Consider the following 20,588-nt stretch of genomic DNA (forward strand, 5'->3'; position numbering starts at 1 on the left):
CCTTCGCCGTTAGGGGCGGGTCATTGAAACGGGCAGCGGCGCTCATTCATTCAGCCCGCGGGAGGTGGCAGCTGCAGCAGCTGCTGCTGCGCGCACCGTTCCTTTCTCTCCGTTGTAGGCGCGCGGGGATTTAACAGCTCCGCGGAGTTGGGAGGGGGCTTAGAGGTCATCTAGTCTAACCCCCCTCAACACCAAAGCAAGGAGGACCATTACTACCATTGTCTGACAGATGGCCGGTCCTGTCCTTTTTTCTGGGGGGGGGGGGGGGAGCTTCCAGGGTTGTAACCCCCGCAACTTCTGTTCCGTGTCAAGGAAATTTCTCCTCGTTTCTAAAGTTGAATCTCTCTCCTGGATCAGTTCCATCCGTGGCTCCTTGTCTGGTCTGGCTTTTCGGGTGGTTTGGAAAATAGGTTGACCCCTTTTAGCGTTTAGACTTTTATAGTGCTTTTTTATATATGAAGTGTTTTATAATATATATATTTATAAATATAAATATTTATAATTTATAAAACGTATTTTATAATACTTTTATTTTTCGTGGTGTTTTTACAGCCCTCTCTAAGCGGTTTACAGAATGAGCATATTGCCCCCAACAACCAAAGTCCTCATTTTATCCACCTTGGATGAATGGTGGTGAGAAGTCAACGGAACTACAGCTAGCAATTAGCTGGAATAGCCTGCAGTGCTGCACTCTAACCACTGCACCTTGGTGGTGTTACAAATTAGTAATGATTTGAGGACATACCCCTGGGTGGGGCCTAGGGGTTGAGCCTTCTCTGTGGCAGCCCAGGCCCTTTTGAATCAACTCCCCCCCCCGGAGATTCGTGTCGGGAGTTAGTACATGTCTGATGCCATTTAAATGTCCCTAACAGGCACTAGTACAGAAAATACAATTTAAAAAATGGCTGAAATGGAGCCAAACCACTGATAGGATGCCAAAATAATCAACTAGTGACTTACTAATTTTGGCCGGAGTTTGTAACCAAAAACCTGATAGCTTGCATTCAATTGCCAAAGTATTTTTTTTTCAAATGCTAAACTTAAAAAATTACAAAATAGTAATAATTTAGATAAAAGTTAAGTTTATTTTTCCTGTGGGGGAAAAACCACAAACTTTATTGAACTGCTTAAGATAATTGAATTAATTTAGGAATACCACAGATAGCCGAGCTCATGGAAGTAAGGCCTCTGTCCATTTCCTCAGGTTCCCAAACAGGTTCAAATTGTTCCCAGGTATCGGGGCAAGACTCCTCCCTTGGACATCTCCACCAGACAGGCCATGAAATGGGATCCAACTGAAAACAAATCTGAATACGTTTTGTCCAACATATGCCAATCCAATTCCTTCACGTGCTCTTTTTATCCCATTACCTTTAAGATGTGTTTTGCCCCTGCTAAACACAACTCCTTCTTTAAAAACTGCACGAATCAGCATCTTTTTTTGGTTACAACTTACAACAACTCATTTAGGGACTGTTTGAAGTTACAATCTGCGCTGAAAAGTGTGACGCAATTGTTTTTCACACTTACGACTGTTGCAGCATCTCCACCGTCACATGATCAAACTTAAGACGATTGGCAAGTGATTCATATTTATGATGGTTTCAGTGTTAGGGGTGTGTGTCGTGGGATCACCTTTGCTGACCAACTGACAAGTCAATGGGGAAGCCAGTCACTTAACAACCATACTAATTTACCAATTGCGGTAATTCACTTAATAACTGTGGGGAAAAAGCCGTAAAATGGGGAAAAGCTCACTTAACAGATGTTTCACTTAGCAACAAAAATTCTGAGCTAAATTGTGGTTGTAAAGGTCAACTCCTACCCTCAGTTGTGGTTGTAAAGGTCAACTCCTATCCTCAAAACGTTGCTACAGAGCACTGCATACCAAGACAACTAGACACAAGAACAGTTTTTCCCCAAACGCCATCACTCTACTAAACAAATAATTCCCTCAACACTGTCAGACTTTTTACTAAATCTGCACTTCTATTTCTACTAGTTTTTTCTCATCATTCCTATCATCCTTTTCCTCCCACTTAGGACTGTATGACTGTAACTTGTTGCTTATATCCTATGATTTTTATTAATAGTTTCTTCATTGCTTCTTTGACCCCTATGCCAATCATTAAGTGTTGTACCACATGATTCCTGACAAATGTATCTTTTTCTTTTATGTACACTGAGAGCATATGCACCAAGACAAATTCCTTTTGTGTCCAATCACACTTGGCCAATAAATAATTCTACTCTACTCTATTCTAAAATTGAGGACTACCTCTATTTATATATGTTGCTGTGAAGGTTGAACCTACCTTCCAAGCTTGGATTCTTTGTGGAATAGACGTTTTGAATCCAAAGATGTTTTGCACGTACCTCTCAAAAATACACACAATGTACATAGAATATCTGCTGCATTGATTGCAAAACTTACTCAGAATGATAGGAATGATTAGCACACATATTATCTGAAATATTATTTCTGCAAAGAGGTTCATAAAGAGAATCCAGAAGAAAAACCAAATGGGAAACGTATTGATCAAAGTCGTATTTAATGCTAAGCAGTTAAGAGTGGTGATCTAACATTATGGAGATAAATTGCAACCATTTTTCACAGCCACCAAGTAAGACATTTCTTGTGTGCATGACAAAAAAAAATCATTTATGTAATTAGGGCTTATGGGGTTTTATTTTTGTGAATAATATTTTCATAAGTTATATTTTACACCCTTCCCATCTGAGAATAATTCAAATTGATTATATTATAATTTGTATATGCAAACTATTTTATATACATGTGAATATAAAGATCCCTAAAAGTACCACGGGGACTACACCTTTCCACTCTCTGTAAAATGCATAGCTTTCTTTCATACCATTTTAAATATTTTTCTCTAAAGTTACCCCCAAGAAACCTTTACAGATTAAAGCTGCTTCAGTGTGAGATGTTTTAACAAAAACCAAATTAAGTAAACTGTCATAGTTATATCGCATATTTGGCTCTTAAAACATATTCCAGTTATTATGCAACCATGGCTTCAACAGAGTGCTTGAACATAAAGGAGACTTCGTAAACACAGGTTATCTGGTAGAGAAACCAGCTGTTGGTCAGGACTACACTGAAAGCTGATGTTTTAAATCAGGGATATCCAAACTTGGCTACTCTACGACTTTGTAGACTACCATTCCCATAATTCCTCACACAGCCATTTTGGCTGGGGAATTCTGGGAGTTGAAGTCTGTAAGTCTTAAAAGCGGCCTAGTTTGGAAACCCCTGCTTTACACTTTCTGCATTTCCAGAACATGTAAGATAAATTGGTGGTATCTGAAGAAAGCCAAGACATTTTGACTTTCAATGTAGCTATGCTTAATTAAAACAACTTATCAGGCCAAGTTGAATTGTTAGGAAACATTTCAGGAGAATATAAAATAACCCTAGGACACTAAAATCCCATGTTGAGTCATCTCCCAAAAGGTTAAGTCATTTTCGGCCAGAGCTTTCTCTCCGATAGGCTGTACAAGCATCAGTGCAAAATACAAGTGCCATCTTATCTTGGAACTACTGTTCACACTAGTCTATCCTTGGGCCTTATCCAGAATGCAGCTGCATACAGATACATATCCCTCCCTTGTGTCACTCTCAATTGTTTCTATGAGGAATATAGAGAAGCTTATGGTAGTCTATTACACCAAGCAATGACCGTAGCAAAATCTTGCTGAAAACCAAACTTTGGCGTTCTATAGCTTGCTCACTGACTCACCAAGAGCTCTGGTACTACTAGGCTACACCTAAGTGGACTACTCTCATCCCCCCCCCCCTTCCTTTCAGCAGAAAATGTGTAAAATGAGCACAGAGAGGCAGGTTTATCCTAGCTGGCAATAAGATTAGTAACAGCTTGGCAACTGGAGATACCTAGGCTTCAGCAACCTTGGAAATAACTGAGTTAGTTGCAAGATGGTAATCCTGACATTGGCCAGATTAGTACTTATTACTACCAGCCAAAGAGGGGAACAATGTTTTTAAACCAGCCTTGCATTGCCATTAACTATCCATAAAGGAAACTGCAATGCAGCAACTGAGTAAGAAATAACTCATGGAATTACAGGGACTTTAACAAGGGCAGAAATAAATCCTAACCATGATAATGATACTCCCACCATAAAGAGGGAGCTCCAGGCAGGAGAGTTGTAAAATCAAAGTACTAATTACCCAAGATAAGAAATAAACTGTTAAAATAATTCCATCATTTAAAAATTATAGCCCCCAAATATTTATATTATTCCACTGGATTTACATTAAGCTATTTCTTCTTACTGGGAATGGCTAACATTATTTCCATTTCCTCGGTAAATATATTACGGACTTTAAGGCTGTAATTGTCACCCCAAGCAGTATAAGGACTGCAACTGGCATTAAGAAATAGAACCACAAAGAAATTCTGGGGAAAGACCCCCTACCTATAATGTGATTATGTCTTTCTTCAGAGGATATTTTGGTCATTCTTGAAAACTACGAAAGAAAATTCTTTTATTTCTAGCAACGCTTCTGAGACAACTAGGCCCATCATGAACATAACATTCAGCCCCATATAAATAAGTCACCAAGGTGTGAAAAGCAAGGGCAGTTATCTTCAATTACAGCTTACAAGCTTTCTATACTATAGTCTATGCAGTAAACAACACTGGCAGGAGGCTTACAAAATGATCACTTTAACCAATCGCTAGCTTATAAATAGGGAATGCATATTTGGCTATAAATTAACACAGAAATAAGTCCATGTTTCAAGTGAAAAACAGGTGAAGTTTAACTGGAGATTCGCCAAGAGCGTTAACATCAATTTGTTGGCTACCAAAATATGCTTCAGTGGCCAGACGCTGCAAACCTTCAGCACAGTATTTTAAAAGATATTTGGCTAAAAAAAAAGGATGACAGTGCATAGCCTAAGTCAGATGGAGAAAGTGATGTAATGCTTTTCCAATGCTTATTTTCTGCATTTTAAAAGGGACCCCTTCCCTTTATGTATGCTTGCCAAGGAAAGGAACGAAACAAAACACACAACCAAATTGCCAAAGTCCTGAACTGTAGTAAAAATATTTCAGTCACAGACTGATTAAAAATGTATAATCACTGTGCAGGTGTGAGATTTAGTGTCCATCTGCACATTTTACTTGGGTTCCTCAATTGTCCCCTTGCTGAGATCTGTCATTTTGGGGTATTTTACTTTCTTCTGGTCCAGCTCATTTTGAGCCCACAGTAGTAGCTTCAATAATTTAGCCAGTTTGGGGGTTGATTCACGATTTTCATAATCTAACACGGCTTGGTTTACTTCACTCCACACCTAGAGAAAGAGACAAGTAACTTAGATTAGTAATGTGTTTCCGTGAAGCAAGAGAGTTAGTTGCCCCATTTTACAAGTTTTCTTGCCAAATTTGTTAAGGGAATCACTGCATCTGTTATGTGAATTTAGTTCCCACACTGACTTTGCTTCTCAGATTGCATTTCCCCCACAACTACTCCTGTGATGTGGGGTGGGTTGAGAATGTATGATTGGCCAAAGTCACCCAGCCAGCGTTTGTATCGAAGGCAGAACTAGACTCAGTTTCCTGGTTTCTACTCTAGTGCCTTACGCTATACTAACGGAAATTTATTTTACAATTGTATGCTGTTCCATTTGGGGCGGACACCATGAAAGCTATCATGGCAAGAATCTCTATTATGAGGAGGGGTCTTGGTACTCTTGTGAGTTTGCTTGTTTTCTTGCAGACTTTCCATTACCCAACTAGGTAACATCAACACTGATGATATTATCTAGTTGGGTAATGAAACGTCTGCAAGAAAATAAGCAAGCCCCCAGAGCACCAAGAACCAGTAATGGGTTCCTACCGGTACGTCTAATTGCACGCAGCTCCGTGGCCCTGGAGCACAAGATGCGTTCGAGTGCAATTTTGCTTCCTGCAGCTGCAGGAATTACCTCAGATTTACTTTATCACTCAAGTGATTAAAATAAGTTGATCTCACACAAGGACATATGTGTGTGTGTGTGTTTTGGTGAAGTTTTTTGCTTCCGTGCTAAAAACCTGCTGAAACATGCTGCACAAGTGCAGAAAGTGAAATTTGTTCAAACACATCATGCGCCAGAGCCATGGAGCTGCCTACAATTAGGCATTACCGGTAGGATCAGCCACTACTGCCAAGGACCCCTTATGTCATCCCTCAGCTACAAATATTCTCCTTTATTGGAATCTCTATTTGTTACAGTGATCTACTAGAAAAGTAGGCTGTAATTTCTTCTTTATGTTCATCACTCCTGGGCATATATAATAATAATAATAATAATAATAATAATAATAATAATAATAATAATAATAATAATAATAATTAGTCTTCGGAGAGGGGCAGCATACAAATCTAACAATAATAAATAATAATTATAGGAGCCGAGGTGGCGCAGTAGGTAGAGTGCAGTACTGCAGGCCACTAAAGCTGACTGTAGATCTGCAGGTCAGCAGTTCAAATCTCATCACCGGCTCAAGGTTGACTCAGCCTTCCATCCTTCCGAGGTGGGTAAAATGAGGACCGGATTGTGGGGCAATAGGCTGGCTCTGTTAAAAAGTGCTATTGCTAACATGTTGTAAGCTGCCCTGAGTCTAAGGAGAAGGGCGGCATAAAAATCGAATGAATGAATGAATGAATGAATAATAAAACAGAGTTGGAAGGGACCTTGGAGGTCTTCTAGTCCAACCCCAACAACAACAATGTAGGTATGCTTGCTGTTGAATGGGGATGAGTGATTTTTAAATGTTATTAGGGTTTTTAAATTTAATTAGCTGAATTAATTGGATTTTAGATAGTCGTACTATATATTGTGTTTTTTGATATTTTGTAAGCCGCCCCGAGTCCTCGGAGAGGGGACTTTAATAATAACAACAACAACAACCACAACAACAGAGTTGGGAGGGACCTTGGAGGTCTTCTAGTCCAACCCCTGCTTAGGCAGGAAACCCTGCACTACCTCAGAGTTGAATCCTCACAACTGATTAAAATAAGTTGATTAAACAATTTAGCTGATGGAGAAAGCACTTAAAAGAAAAACTTAATAGACTAAGAAAAAGTCATAAAGCCACCTATGCTCCACAACACACCAGGAGAGAAATGTGAATGCACCAGCAGTTAAAAGAGCTCTGCAATCTTTTAATTTTAGTTCCATAACTAGTAATTACTTCTGTCGCTGCATCATGTTGAGCAGATCTCCAAAGGGAGATTCCTCTGGATTATCAAACACCAGGAGAGCAAGGGTGCGCTCCATCTCAGTCAGACATTCCCGGCTCTCTTCTCCTTGTTCTGCTAGCTGAGTCTGAGCAAACTCCAGAGCAGCTTCGGTTTCCCGCTGCCGATCAGTTCAATTAAATGTTGCTGCTGCACAGATCAAAGAAAAAAACATAACAGGAAGTTAAACACAGTTTCTCTCCTATAATGCTAATCTTCTCCAATTTTACTATATGTGCTCCCAAAGCAAGCACGTTTCTATCCCATATTGCGAGCATTCTCTGAATATTTGGCTCTGATCAAACATCTTTAAATTATAAAAAGGAATCTAACTGTCAGGAGCAAAATGATGCAACTTAGCTTTCAAGTTTTTCTTGGGTCAATAAAGAAGAATGTGGACACTTTGTGTCCTAGAGCTCTCTAATGTGATTCTATCATTCAAATATTGCCTTTTCAGGCTTAAGATATTTAGAGATGTAATGGTCATCTAAAGAACTGCACAGGCTAGTACATTTAATGCTTTTAAGAGAACTAGAACACAGATAGCAAATACTCCCAATCCCAAATTGATTCAGGTTAATGTTAAGGCCAATACGTATGTAATATTTTTACAGGACTGGAGCATCTAGACCAGAGGTGTCAAATTCAATTTCACTGAAGGCCACATCAGGATTGTGTTTGATCTCAGTGGGGGTGGGGGGTGGCCAGGGGGGGGCAAGGCCAGCCCAATATCACTTGTGTCGGTAGGCACCTATGGTGGCCCAAATACCCTGCCAGCAAAAACAGTCTCCCGAGCTCCATTTATAACTGTGACGGCCTCCTGCAACCCATTGCCAGCAAAAACAGAGGCACCAGGGGCAGGTCCTTCACTGTTTCTAGGCAGCCCCAGGGGCCAGATTTAAGCACCCTGCGGGCTACATCCAGCTCGTGGGCCTTGAGTTTGACTCACTGATCTAGACAGTTGCATCGTTAACTTTTTCACATTTTGTCTATCATAACTATGTTCTCACAAGTCCAAGGGACATTCAAAACGTCAATTCTTCAAATTAAAATTACATATTCAATTATTGTAGTTCTTTAAAAACCAATAAATGCATTATTTACAGTAGATCCATTAACTATAATCCCTGCATCTTTAAATCTGTTGTCTTACCTGCAAATGGAAGTAAAGGTACCGGTTTGTGTCTAATAACTCTGGATGAAGGCTATTGATCAGTGCAATGGCTTCCTGAATCTGACCCTTGAGGATCATCTCCCGAATCTTTATTCTTTCATCCAGAGTCTCTAGATCAACACTAGGTTCAATTCCAGATTCCATTCGAAACTTCTCAGCAGCTTCTTTAAAACCCTCTGAAATGAAATGTAAGAAGAAACTGGTTATCAAAGTGGGGTGGGGGAAGTCATCTACAAGACTTTCTGCATTGACTGACATTTGGTGTTTTTGTTTTTACAATAAAAGGGGAGGTGACGTTTCCAACTGCAAAAGAGGGCAAAATAGATTAAAAGTTATGATTCTCTTATTGAAGCCCTTTCTTGAAACAAACTTCCTCAGTGGCCATTTCTTGAAGTTAATAACAACTTTCTGAAAAAATTAGTAACTATGTAGGACTCCTTTCTTGTTTTTTCCCCTTTCCCTCTTTTTTTTACTTGTCCTTTTGCCTGTAAGCTTGTAGGAACAGACTACCATATTTTTGGGAGTATAAGATGCAATTTAGTTTTGGGGGAGGAAAATAGGGGGGGGGGATCTGCCCACCAGGTATTCATCTGGCTAACAACCTTAGTCTGCTCAGCTTCAGCACATTATCCCCTGGTTAGGGCTGGAAAAAAATCTTCATTGGAGGGAGTAGCAATGAAAACAAGCCTGCAAAGACTCATGGCTGGAAAAAAACTTCTTTGGAGTAGCAATGAAAAAATCCTGCAAGATTGTTAGCACTTTGCAAGCATTGGGGGGGGGGGGAAGCTTTGAAAAGGCTGCATTCTCAGTATAAGACACACCCAAATTTCCAGCTTCTTTTAGGGGGGGAAAGGGTGTGTCTTATATTCTGAAAAATACGGTATATTGTTAGAACTTAAGAAACTTTTTCAGAGTTTATATAATAATATGGCACATAATTACAGACTGTGTGGTAGATAGCAGCTGTGTTTTCAGTCTCACTAGACTCTTCTAGCATAGTGCCATCAATGAATATAAACATGTGCCAGAAATGTTCTTAAACACCGTTCTTAAATTAAGAGGCAATCGTAAATCTAGTTATTGTTACCTGTAACAAGATAGTTCATAATTAAGCGATTCATGTCAGCTCTTTGGATGTGTAAATTATTGAGTTTTTCCATCCACTCATCTTTTGTAATTTCATCGGGTTTTTCAGCATAACTCATTTTTGTCCTTCACTAGAAAGAAAGGATGAGATTTTTATCCATCTGAGCCCTGAAAAACAACCTTGGTTAGATGAAACAAGAACAATTAAAATATATACCAAACTCTGAATTTACCAGATCCCTGTACAAGAGACTTTGCATGAAGTAGTCCTCATTTTCATGAAACAATGTGATTTTGCAAAAGATATTTCCTTGCAATAGTTGCAGAACCACAGGTAGTTCATTACTCAAGTGATGTAAATTACTGTGCTGATATCCTTTCTGAATGATGGACACACAATCCCAAATGGTCAATTAGAATGAGATTTCATTGAAGCTAATCATTTAGCATCAGTAAAGAAAAAAGTGTTATCAAAAAGTTTAATTTTAAGTCATACAATTAGCAGCTCTCTAACTCCGAAAATGAAAAAGTTGCATTTTCTAGTGGAACTCTGCTGTTAAATGGAAATTCAATCAGCATGCTAGATCAGAAGTCTCCAACCTTGGCAACTTAAAGAATTGTGGACAAGTCTTAAAGTTGCCAAGGCTGAAGACCTCTGTACTAGATGACATGAATCTTATAATTTTGACTTTGATTATCAACTTCTTCAAATTCCTTTATATTTTCAGCTAGCAAGCTGCTGTCACTTGTTACCTATTTGGTCTCGAACTGTCACTTTACCCATTCTTACCATTCTTCTATTCCTTGAATAAGTTAAACAGATTATGTGGAAACAATATGCATCCTTTCTGTACCTCTTTGTTTCTCCAGATTCATCCTTATAATGGTTTCTTGCTCATGATAAAGAGCCCTCAGAAACAATATGCAAGTATTATGGTATATACCCATTAACCTAGATTCTGGTAAGTTTAACACAAAGGCCTTGCTGTAGTCAATACAGTACTGGAAAAGAAAATCCCACTTGCTGTGTTTGTCCATCTTACATTAGCTATCTGACCTTGTAGCCTGCTGCCTTTTTGAAAAGTTGCTTCTCCTTATGGATCGACGCTATAAGATTTTAAGTAATATTTTGACGTGTGAGGAATTAGCTTGGTTTGACAATCTACACATTGCCTTATACATATATATTTGTTTGGTATAGGTATGTTTTCCAACCTCTAGGCCAGTGATGGCGGACCTTGTTTTGCTTGAGTGCTAAAAGGGTTCGCGTGTCCACACCCATAATGTAATTCCTTTATTGGAATCTCTATTTGTTACAGTGATCTACTAGAAAAGTAGGCAGTAATTTCTTCTTTATGTTCATCACTCCTGGGCATATATAATAATAATAATAATAATAATAATAATAATAATAATAATAATAATAATGATGCGCATGTGCATACAACTCCTCCCTGCACTCCCCCCCCCCCCCCACCATGCATGCATAAAGAGCTCACTGAAGCCTCCGGAGCCTGTGGATGGAGGCCGTTTTGCCCTCCCCAGTCTCCATGAAAGGCTCTGGCACTTGTGGGTGAAAAACTGGCCTATTGAACCCACTGGAATTCAGGAAACGGGAGCAGAGGCTGCTCTGCTCAGGGGTGGGGCAGTGGGGGGGTCATGCATGCATCCGTGGGGTGTGGGGGCATTGAATTATGGGTGTGGGCAGGCAGACACATGCGATAGCGCATGGGCACATGCTTTCGGCACCCGAAGGAAAAAAGGTTCGCCAACACTGGTACAGGGTCTCCTGCCTGAGCAAGGGTTTGGACTAGATGAACCCCAAGGTCCCTTCTAGCTCTATTCTGATTGATCTGCTGTTAGGTTACAGCCAATCATATACTTAAGCAATGTTTTTTGAGTAATATTGCTATCTGTTCCTTTGCATAATCTCAGATACTCATCTGATTTAAAGTGGCCCATTCCATAAAGCTAAGGTCATGTATTAATATGCAATTTAATATACAATTCTGAGAGAAGAATTTCAAGTTCTCTCATCACATACTTCAATCATACATGTAAAACAAGAATCTTTCAATATTAGTACTACTACCATTGGACATGTTTCCTTATGGATTATGTCTCCTTCAGAGTTACTGTCCTACTTGACCAGACATTAAGATCTTTTCTGATCTGGGTTTTATTAAATGGTTATCTAAAGCTATCTTCAAATTTCAAACATGTCCAGAAAGTCTTCTTGGTGATATGTCCCAAAAGGAGTACAGAAATGGTTATCAGGGTCAGAATCCTTGGTTGTTGACATCTACATAGAGTGCACTGTAGTACTTTAACCACTGGAATGGTCTGTCGACCCTAAAATGATAAAACTAGCACATACGATTAATCCTTGCAAAAATGTGCCCAGCCCTAGCTGCTACTCCATCAGGTACCATGAGTCTGAAAGGATTCCCAAACTGTGTACTAGTTCAGTCTGGGGAAAAAGAACTCGATTGAGAACTAAAAATGAGGTGTCCAATGCCTGAATCAAAGCCACTTTATATTGCTAGGATTGATCCTGTTTCTTCCCAGCTGAACACTTAAAATCTCCAGGCACTAGGTGAGCACTTCAACAGCATCACAGGGATTTTGATTATAACTGCCTCCGTAACACCATAAGCTATTATGGATGCTCAAATAGACAGTGCATACTCATGTACATGTGGAAACTGCTGGGCCCTAAGGAATTCCAGAAAGCAGAGTCCATGGGTTTGACCTACCTTTCCCTATTAACACTGACTAGAATGTGCTGCAGAGAAAGAAGAACTATTACAAAATACTAAACTGGTCCAAAGAATGATGAAGTCACCAAGAGATGAACAACCAGGAGAACTCATCATTCTTATCCTACCAGAAATCACCCACAAATGTGATCAATGCTGCCTCAGTAGAATATCCTGGCCTAAAAGGTGACTCAAAATGATCAGATGTACCCCTCTTGAGATGAGCCCAACCATATTCTCAATACTCAATTCCACCCACCCCAAAAGGAAGTTGGGACTGGGTTATTGTATCCACTGAAGGGGGTTTTTTTTTGAGGATGAGTGAACCACCAGCTCTTTCACTACGTCTTTGTTCAAGGATGAATTTGCTACTATTCAAATACAACTACAGGTATCCATTCTAGCTAGAAGGGCTATGAATTTTATATACAGGAAGTAATGCTAATAGCACCAAGAACCTGTCCCTTAAGATTCACAGGTTCTAATACTATAATTGCTTTAAACAGGGAGTTATATTTATTTGCTTTCCAACACAATATATGCCAGAACTTGCCAACAATATTGTTAATTCCCCAAAATATATGGCCAAATAGAAGTGACAAAATAGGAATCTCAAAACTTTTCAGGATAAATTTAAGACACCAATTCCTGAACATAGGAATGTTGAATACCAGATAAAAATGCTGAATGACCATTCATCAAAATATGTAATTCTATCTGCAATTACACGAATAAAGGCAAAAGTAGAAGTTCTGGGGTGTTTTATTCCGTAATCTTTATACCACACAGCATAATAATAATCATCTATCTTGTTGGAATCTTATCTCTGAGCTACAGTTGAAAAGTTAGGAAATGCTGACTATCTTAAAGACAAGTACTGAGGTGAAATAGCAGAGTTGCTCATCTCTTAACAATCTTTAAGCATACAGTAATCAAGCAAATTGCCATGACGTAAATATGCTCCAGGTTTATCTGCATACTCAGAATTTCTTGTTCTCCTTTCTTTAAATGTGATATATACTACTATAACTAAAAACCACTTTTCAAACTGTCCCAGCTTGGGGGGGAAATGATTTGAAGAATGGCAAAGGAACACTAAGTGGAAAAGGGTATTTTACTTTAGAAAGCGAAGCTTAAGAACTTACTAGAATTGCAAACAATGTTAACCTAGAACTTTGGCTTATCTAACTTTCTCTCAAATAGCATATGAAGCTAATTGAATTCACCAACAGAAGCATTTCTGTAGTTTTTCTAGCAACAAGAAAGTGACTTATCCTTGCTATTTTTTCCACAATTGTTTTTTACTTTCACATTCAGCCTACAACCCTGGCATTTCTTGAGGGTTTCCAACCCCTCACTTAGGCCCAACTCTGTGTTTTTTTTCTTTGCAGAGGCAAGATAATCATGATTTGTATTTAAATAGTTTTTCAAAAAGCACATACAGTACATGAATTAGTGGAAATGGCCCTATCGATAAACAGCAAGTATAAGAAAAGCTGAGTGATTAACCTCTAACTAGAGCCAAAGAAATTGGAAATCTTAGAAACATATTGCACCACCCAAGATTCATCTTGTAGGGGAGATGGGTGGGATAAAAAAACAATAAAACACCCATCAGCACCATCTTTACAAGACTCTACCAATATTTACAGCACAAATTTATTTGCAATTTCAATTGTTAAACTGAGAACTTGGTGCCTCACATAAAATCCTCCATAAGCCATTTAGAGTCCAACTACTTCCAAAATGTTCCAAAATAAACTTATTGTATTACAGTATATGAACTACCAGGCAGCACCCAGCCAACATTTTTCAGAAAGGGAAGGAACTTTAATCCAGTTACAGCTTAGTCAACACACAACCACAAGCGAGTCCAAAATTTAGGCATTTGTAAAGTGAGTTTGGGCTGCGCTTTACAACTTTCCTTGCCACAGTTCTTAAGTGAATCACCACAATTGTTAAATTCAAAAGCCCCGTTAATTATGTGAATCTGGTTTCCTCGGTTCATTTTGCTTCTCAGAAGGTGGTAGAATGGGGTGATCACCTGAACCCAAGACACTAAATAGACATGTGTCAGACTGTCAGTTGCCAAACATCTGAATGCAAATTAGGTGGAATGTAGTGTAGAATTTCCTGCCTAAGCAGGGGCCTCCAAGGTCCCTCCCAACTCTGTTGTTGTTGTTATTAATTGCTACTACTACTACTACTACTACTACTACTACTACTACTACTTCTCCTCCTCCTCCTCCGTCCTGGCATTACCTAAGGCCTGAAACTTAGCCATTTTCTACCTCATGTATCCGAGTGACAGAAATAACTATCCCATTTTCCTTAAGTTCAAGGAGTTTTAAGGAAGGCAGACTCTTTCCTCTCGGGTATGAAAGAGGCGGGCGTCTCCATTTGGGGCACTCCAGCTCCGGCCTTAAGGCCTAAACACCTTTTCCTCAGGACGCCTTTTTTAACACTCGCAGGAGCAGCTTTAAAGGCGAGCGAGACCCTCCTTCGCGGGAAGAAGAGCGGGAAAAGGCGCCGCTTGAAGCGGGTGATGGTGGTGGTGCCGGGAGGGTGTGTGGAGAGGGAAGGCAGGCCGGCCAAGCGCTCCAGGGCCCTCCGCACGCCTCAGTTTGGGGCTTCCTGTCTGTTTCTCTCCGCAATCGCGGCAGGCCCAGGAGGGGGCGGGCACTCCGCGCGGCCAAGCGAGCCTCTCACACAGGCGCCAAGATGGCTCCTTCCCCTCAGCCGCCTCCGCCGAGAAGGAAGCTTTCCGCTGCCGCCATTTCCGCCACTCACCCAAACCGAAGCGAGCGAGTCTCGTCCGCCGCCGCCGCCACCGGGATACCTCAACGCCAGCCAGGCCCCTTCAGCCGCTCCGGGGCCCCCCTCCCGTCTCTCCTTTTTTTTTTTCCTCGCCCGCGCGATCTCACCCCGTCAGGCCGAGCGCTTCTCGCGAGAACGCCGCCCGCCAATCGCGCCGAGCCTCGGAAAGGTCGCCCAGTGGTGGGGAGCATAGAGACGGGAATGAAGGAAGGGGACCGGAAGTGCGAAGTTGGAAGCGTCGAGGGGAAAGGAAAGAGGAAATGGTTGCCCAGAGCAACGCAAGGACGGAGCGAGGGGTTTGAAGTCGTTGAGAGGGCGTTTTACGTAGCCTCGGGCCGGAGCGAGGACTCTGAATTCGTACTTTATTCCCTCTGAGCGAGCTTTCACAGGGTTGGTGTTTGGTTCCTGAAGTTGACACGCACACTGTAATCACAGTTTGTTTAATAGTGGTTGACACACTCTAAATTACAGTTTAATGGTGGTTGACATTCTGAATGACTGTTTAATGGCGGTTGACACACTGAATCATAGTTTCATGGGTTGAGGCACTGAATCACTGTTTAATGGTTGCCGATGAATCAGTTTAATTAATAGTGGTTGACACTAAATCAGTTTGTTTAATGGTGGTTGACACTGAATCTCTGTTTAATGATGTTTGGTACATTGGTTCAGTTTGTTTAATGGTGGTTGACACTCTGAATCAACAGTTTATTTAATTTAATGTATTTCACTTCTATGCCGCCCAATCCCAATGGGACTCGGCGGCTTACAACAGCTTAACAGCTTAACTGGGTTGGCTATTTATTAAAAAGATTTATATACAGTACTGTACTGCCAACTCAGTGATACGAAATATTCAAAATATTGAAATGTGAACGCCGGCTGGGAAACTTTAGCCCAATCCCGAGACAAGTGAGTTCCAGTCCCACCATAAGAAGGAAAGACGGTAGGTATCCCTGGGCCAAGTCCCTGGTTTTAATGGGCTAGTGTTTTAATTTGTACTTGACTTCTTTTTATTGTTAACTGTACTTTTTTATATTTTTGTAAGCCGCCCTGAGTCCTTTGGGATTGGGCATAGAAGTCAAATAAATAATAATAATAATAAAAATCCATTCCCTCGGCCCAATCCACCAGACAGGGTTGTTGTTGGAAAAATAGGGGATTAGGAGGAGGAAGGTGTGTTGGACATGTTTGCCCAGGGTGAGTTCTATTTACCTTCCCCACCAGTTCACATCATGATAGAAATGCACGTTTTGTGCATCTCCCTTTGCAGAAATTACCCTTTGCGCATGTACAGAGAGTTTTGTCCAATCTGATGACGTAGGACTGGTTCAGGAGCGTAGACACGGGTCATTGCCACTTTTGCCAATGGCGCCAAATTTCCACTATAATTTCTAAAGAACAAATCTGAAATGGCAGCAATCCACCACTGATGTTAGCTGCCTTGGGTTATGAAGTAATAACAGTAGGATAAAAATCTAGTAAGCAAAATAAATACAAATCCACAGTTTAAATCCCCTTCATTGTATCCTAAGCCAGAAAATAAAATAGAATAGAATAGTATATTCTTTATGGGGCAAGTGTGATTGGACACAGAAGGAATAGGTCCTTGGTGCATATGCTCTCTGGGTACATAAAAGAAAAGATACATTTGTCAAGAATCATGAGGTACAACACTTAATGATTATCATGGGGTACAAATAAGCAATCAGGAAACTATAAATCATAAGGATACAAGCAACAAGCTACAGTCATAAGTAGGAGAAGATAGGTGATAGGAATGATGAGAAGAATAATAGTAATAGTAATGAACCCTTAGTAAATAGTTTGACAGTGATGAGGGAATTATTTGTTTAGCAGGGTGATGGCATTCAGGAAAACACTATTCTTGGGTCTAGTTGTCATTGTGTGTGGTGCTCTATAGTGTTGTTTTGAGAGTAGGAGTTGATAAAATTTATTCCAGAATGTGAGGGGTCAATAAATATTTTCATGGCCCTCTTTTTGACTTGTACAGTATACAGGTCTTCGTGGAAGGCAAATTGGCAGTAATTATTTTTTCTGCAGTTCTGATTATTGAAACAAAAATGGTAAAATAATGAAATGGGTGACATTCAAAGACAACTATTATGTTACACAGATGGTACTTAGCACCATCCAGATTGGCTAAAATTTATCCAAATTCAAACTCAAAATGTTGGAAATGTAACAAAAGAATTAGGCACCTTGTTTCACTTGTGGTGGATAGGCCCCGAAGCTAAAGGATTCTGTAAAGTTATCCACAAGTTGCTATCAGAAATAACAAACACAGAAATAGAATTCACCCTGGAATGTATGTTGCTAGGAATCCAGAGGAAAAAAATACCCCAAAAGAATACAATACCTAATGATGTTTATAAAAACAGTAACAAGAATATTGTACGCTCAATTTTGGAAAAACAAAATGACTCTGCCAGAAAACAATACTATAGACAAAATTTATAAATACACAGAAATGGATAGAATGACAACGGAAATCAAGGGAACAAGCAACTCTGAATACTATGAGATTTGGAACAATTAGTACAAATGGATAGGGAATAGTCTTAGGAGAAGGGCAGTATACAAGTCTAATAAATAAATAAATAAATAAATAAATAACAGGGACTGTTATAAAATGTGCAATGGCATATAAAAATGGAGAAATACATACTTATGAAGTATATTGTATAAAACTATAATGAAAATAAGATGTGTAAAGAAATGATTATAATATTAAATAATATTAAATAAACGCAAAATATTCGCCGATATAAGTACCATAAAACCCCCAGAAGTATAAATGCATGAATGTATATTTTATTTTTTGTTTGTATTGTACAGTGTTTTACTTGTTTGTTTGTATTTTCTTTCATTTTTTAAAGTTTGTAAACGAATAAAAAAATTATTTTTTAAAAAAACATATTGCACACACCACTGGTACCAGTGAGGGACCCTTGAAAATAATACAGCTCGTTAGATGCATGGTAGTCTATGCTAAAATCTTGGGTGGCATATGTTGTAATAGAATTCCAACACATCCAGCATCTTTCAGAGAGATGAAGGAAGTTGAATGAATAAATAGTCATATTCCATATGTATTAGGTATGGTTGGTCATTTAGAGTCTAACACATCATCAGTCAAATTCCAGTCATCTGGAAAACCCTGCTCATCTACCCATGTTTCTTCAAAAATAAAACCCTGTCATATTTTTTGAACCCCAAAATAAGCGCTTGGCCTTATTTTCGGGGAGGTCATTATTTTGGGACGTCTTATCTGATTTCCAGCTCTGTCTCCCTAACTAACCAGAGTAAAATGTATTGGGGGGGGGCTTATTTTCAGCAGAGAGCTTATTTTCGGGAGAGGACTTATTTGGGGGAAAACATGGTTACCTTTGCTGAGGATTCTGCAACAGCATTATGTTAGAGACATTTAATTTGGGGTGGATGATCTGAATTTTTAAAATAGTACTGCTTTTACGTATTGCTTTTTGGGTTTGGATAAAGGATGCTCAATCTGTGGAATCTTATCAGCCTTACGTTTGCTCTAGAGGTATCCAGAATGTAATTCCAAATTGTACTTTTACTATATTATTGAATACATAAGCAAATATATTGCATCACGAGGGAGTGATCAGTTATTAAATGCCATTGTGTTGGGTGTGACTTTTCACAACTATGTAACCTTCATTTCAACCCATCCCTGATGCCGGTGCACAGTTTTTAAAAGGGCACAGTTTCTATATTGTTTTGCCAATGTAGTCTTTTTCCTGTGCAATCATCACATGGCCAAAGCAGATGAGTTTGTTGATTGTTCTTCAATGCCTCCAGAAATATTATTTAATCTAGGAGTAATCCATATTTTCTTTTCTTCCTGAAATCCAGTTAGTCACCATCTTCAAATCCATAATTCAAAGATTTTTTTTCTCTTTGCTCTTGCTCATTGTTCCAACTTGGTTTTAATTTTATTACATGTAAATGAAATAAAAAATAAATCATTTTTCTTAAAAAAAAAGAATTCTGGCATGGCACCGGACCAGATTATTTCAGGGACCGCCTTCTGCTGCACGAATCCCAGCGGCCAGTTAGGTCCCGTCAACTAAACAATGTCGTTTGGCGGGACCCAGGGGAAGAGCCTTCTCTGTGGCGGCCCCGGCCCTTTGGAACCAACTCCCCCCAGATATTAGAATTGCCCCCACCCTCCTTGCCTTTCGTAAACTTCTTAAAACCCACCTCTGCTGTCAGGCATCGGGGAACAGATATTCTTTCTCCCTAGGCATTTACAATTTACGCATGGTATGTCTGTGTGTATGTTTGGTTTTTATAATAAGGGGTTTTTAGTTATTTTAATATTGGATTGGATTGTTACATGCTGTTTTTATCGTTGTAGGCCACCCCGAGTCTACGGAGAGGGGCGGCATACAAATCCAATAAATAAATAAATAAATTACCCACTAATTATGAAATTCAATGGTTGTGTATCCCTCAAGAGCCAAGGGTAGCTTTCATCTTGGATTAGGAGATGGGGTAGAAAATGTTGACTAAAATAGGTTTTGCCTATTTGGGGCAAATGTCGATGGAGATTCTCTATCATCTAGATCAGGGGTCTCCAACCTTGGCAAATTTAAGACTTGTGGACTTCAACTCCCACAATTCCTTAGCTTTGCTGGCTGAGGAATTCTGGGAATTGAAGTCCACAGGTCTTAAAGTTGCCAAGGTTGGAGACCCCTGATCTAGGTCCTGGTTGTCCCAAAGGTGCTTTTTCCAAAAGGCAACTGGACTTTCTGTGTTTTTTTACTCTTGAAGATATTTCGCTTCTCATCCAAGAAACATCTTCATTTTTCTCTGCTGAAAATGATTCTTGGATGAGAAGCAAAACATCTTCAAGAGAAAAAAAAATACACACAGTCCAGCCGCCTTTGAGGAAAAAAGCACTTCTGGGGCTATCTTGAGCAAGTTTGCTTAAGTGTCCCATATTTGAGTTGCAAAACTCTGAACTGCAGAAAAAACAATTGCTGCCAACCTGCCTTTCCTTGAGGACCTGTATACTGCACGAGTCAAAAAGAGGGCAGGGAAAATATTTACTGACCCCCTCGCATCCTGGACACAAATTATTTCACCTCCTACCCACAAAACATCGCTACAGAGCACTGCACACCAAGACAACTATACACAAGAACAGTTTTTCCCCGAATGTGATCACTGTACTAAACAAATATTTCCCTTAACACTGTCAAACTTTTTACTAAGTCTGCACTTCTATTTCTACTAGTTTTTTCTCATCATTCTTATCACCCTTTTCCTCCTACTTAGGACTGTATGACTGTAACTTGTTGCTTCTATCCTTAAGATTTTTTATTAATATTGATTGTTTCTTCATTGCTTATTTGACCCCTATGACAATCATTAAGTGTTGTACCACATGATTCTTGACAAATGCATCTTTTTTCTTTTATGTACACTGAGAGCA

General features: G+C 39.6%; 2 protein-coding genes across 4 annotated transcripts in view; one reads left to right on the plus strand and one right to left on the minus strand.

Annotated features, from left to right (window-relative positions):
- Positions 1 to 2,535: 2,535 nt before the first annotated feature.
- GID8 (GID complex subunit 8 homolog) lies at positions 2,536 to 15,167 on the minus strand. Its single transcript, XM_070744486.1, is given in 6 exon segments — positions 2,536 to 5,339; positions 7,212 to 7,396; positions 7,399 to 7,417; positions 8,421 to 8,617; positions 9,529 to 9,658; positions 15,077 to 15,167. Coding segments are annotated over 5 exon segments (693 nt in total). The 5' UTR covers positions 9,647 to 9,658; positions 15,077 to 15,167; the 3' UTR covers positions 2,536 to 5,165.
- A 222-nt stretch (positions 15,168 to 15,389) lies between these two features.
- DIDO1 (death inducer-obliterator 1) overlaps positions 15,390 to 20,588 on the plus strand; it is a 124,111-nt gene continuing 118,912 nt past the window's right edge. Inside the window, exon 1 of one of the 3 annotated variants that reach the window (XM_070744468.1) lies at positions 15,390 to 15,493. The gene's annotated coding sequence lies outside the window, so the exon portion shown is untranslated. Of the gene's footprint in view, positions 15,529 to 20,588 lie in introns of all 3 variants that reach the window. The other 2 variants (XM_070744469.1, XM_070744470.1) reach the window with 2 other exon arrangements.

Source organism: Erythrolamprus reginae, chromosome 3 (genome assembly GCF_031021105.1).
Source record: "Erythrolamprus reginae isolate rEryReg1 chromosome 3, rEryReg1.hap1, whole genome shotgun sequence".
In the NCBI taxonomy this organism is placed as follows: domain Eukaryota; kingdom Metazoa; phylum Chordata; class Lepidosauria; order Squamata; family Dipsadidae; genus Erythrolamprus; species Erythrolamprus reginae.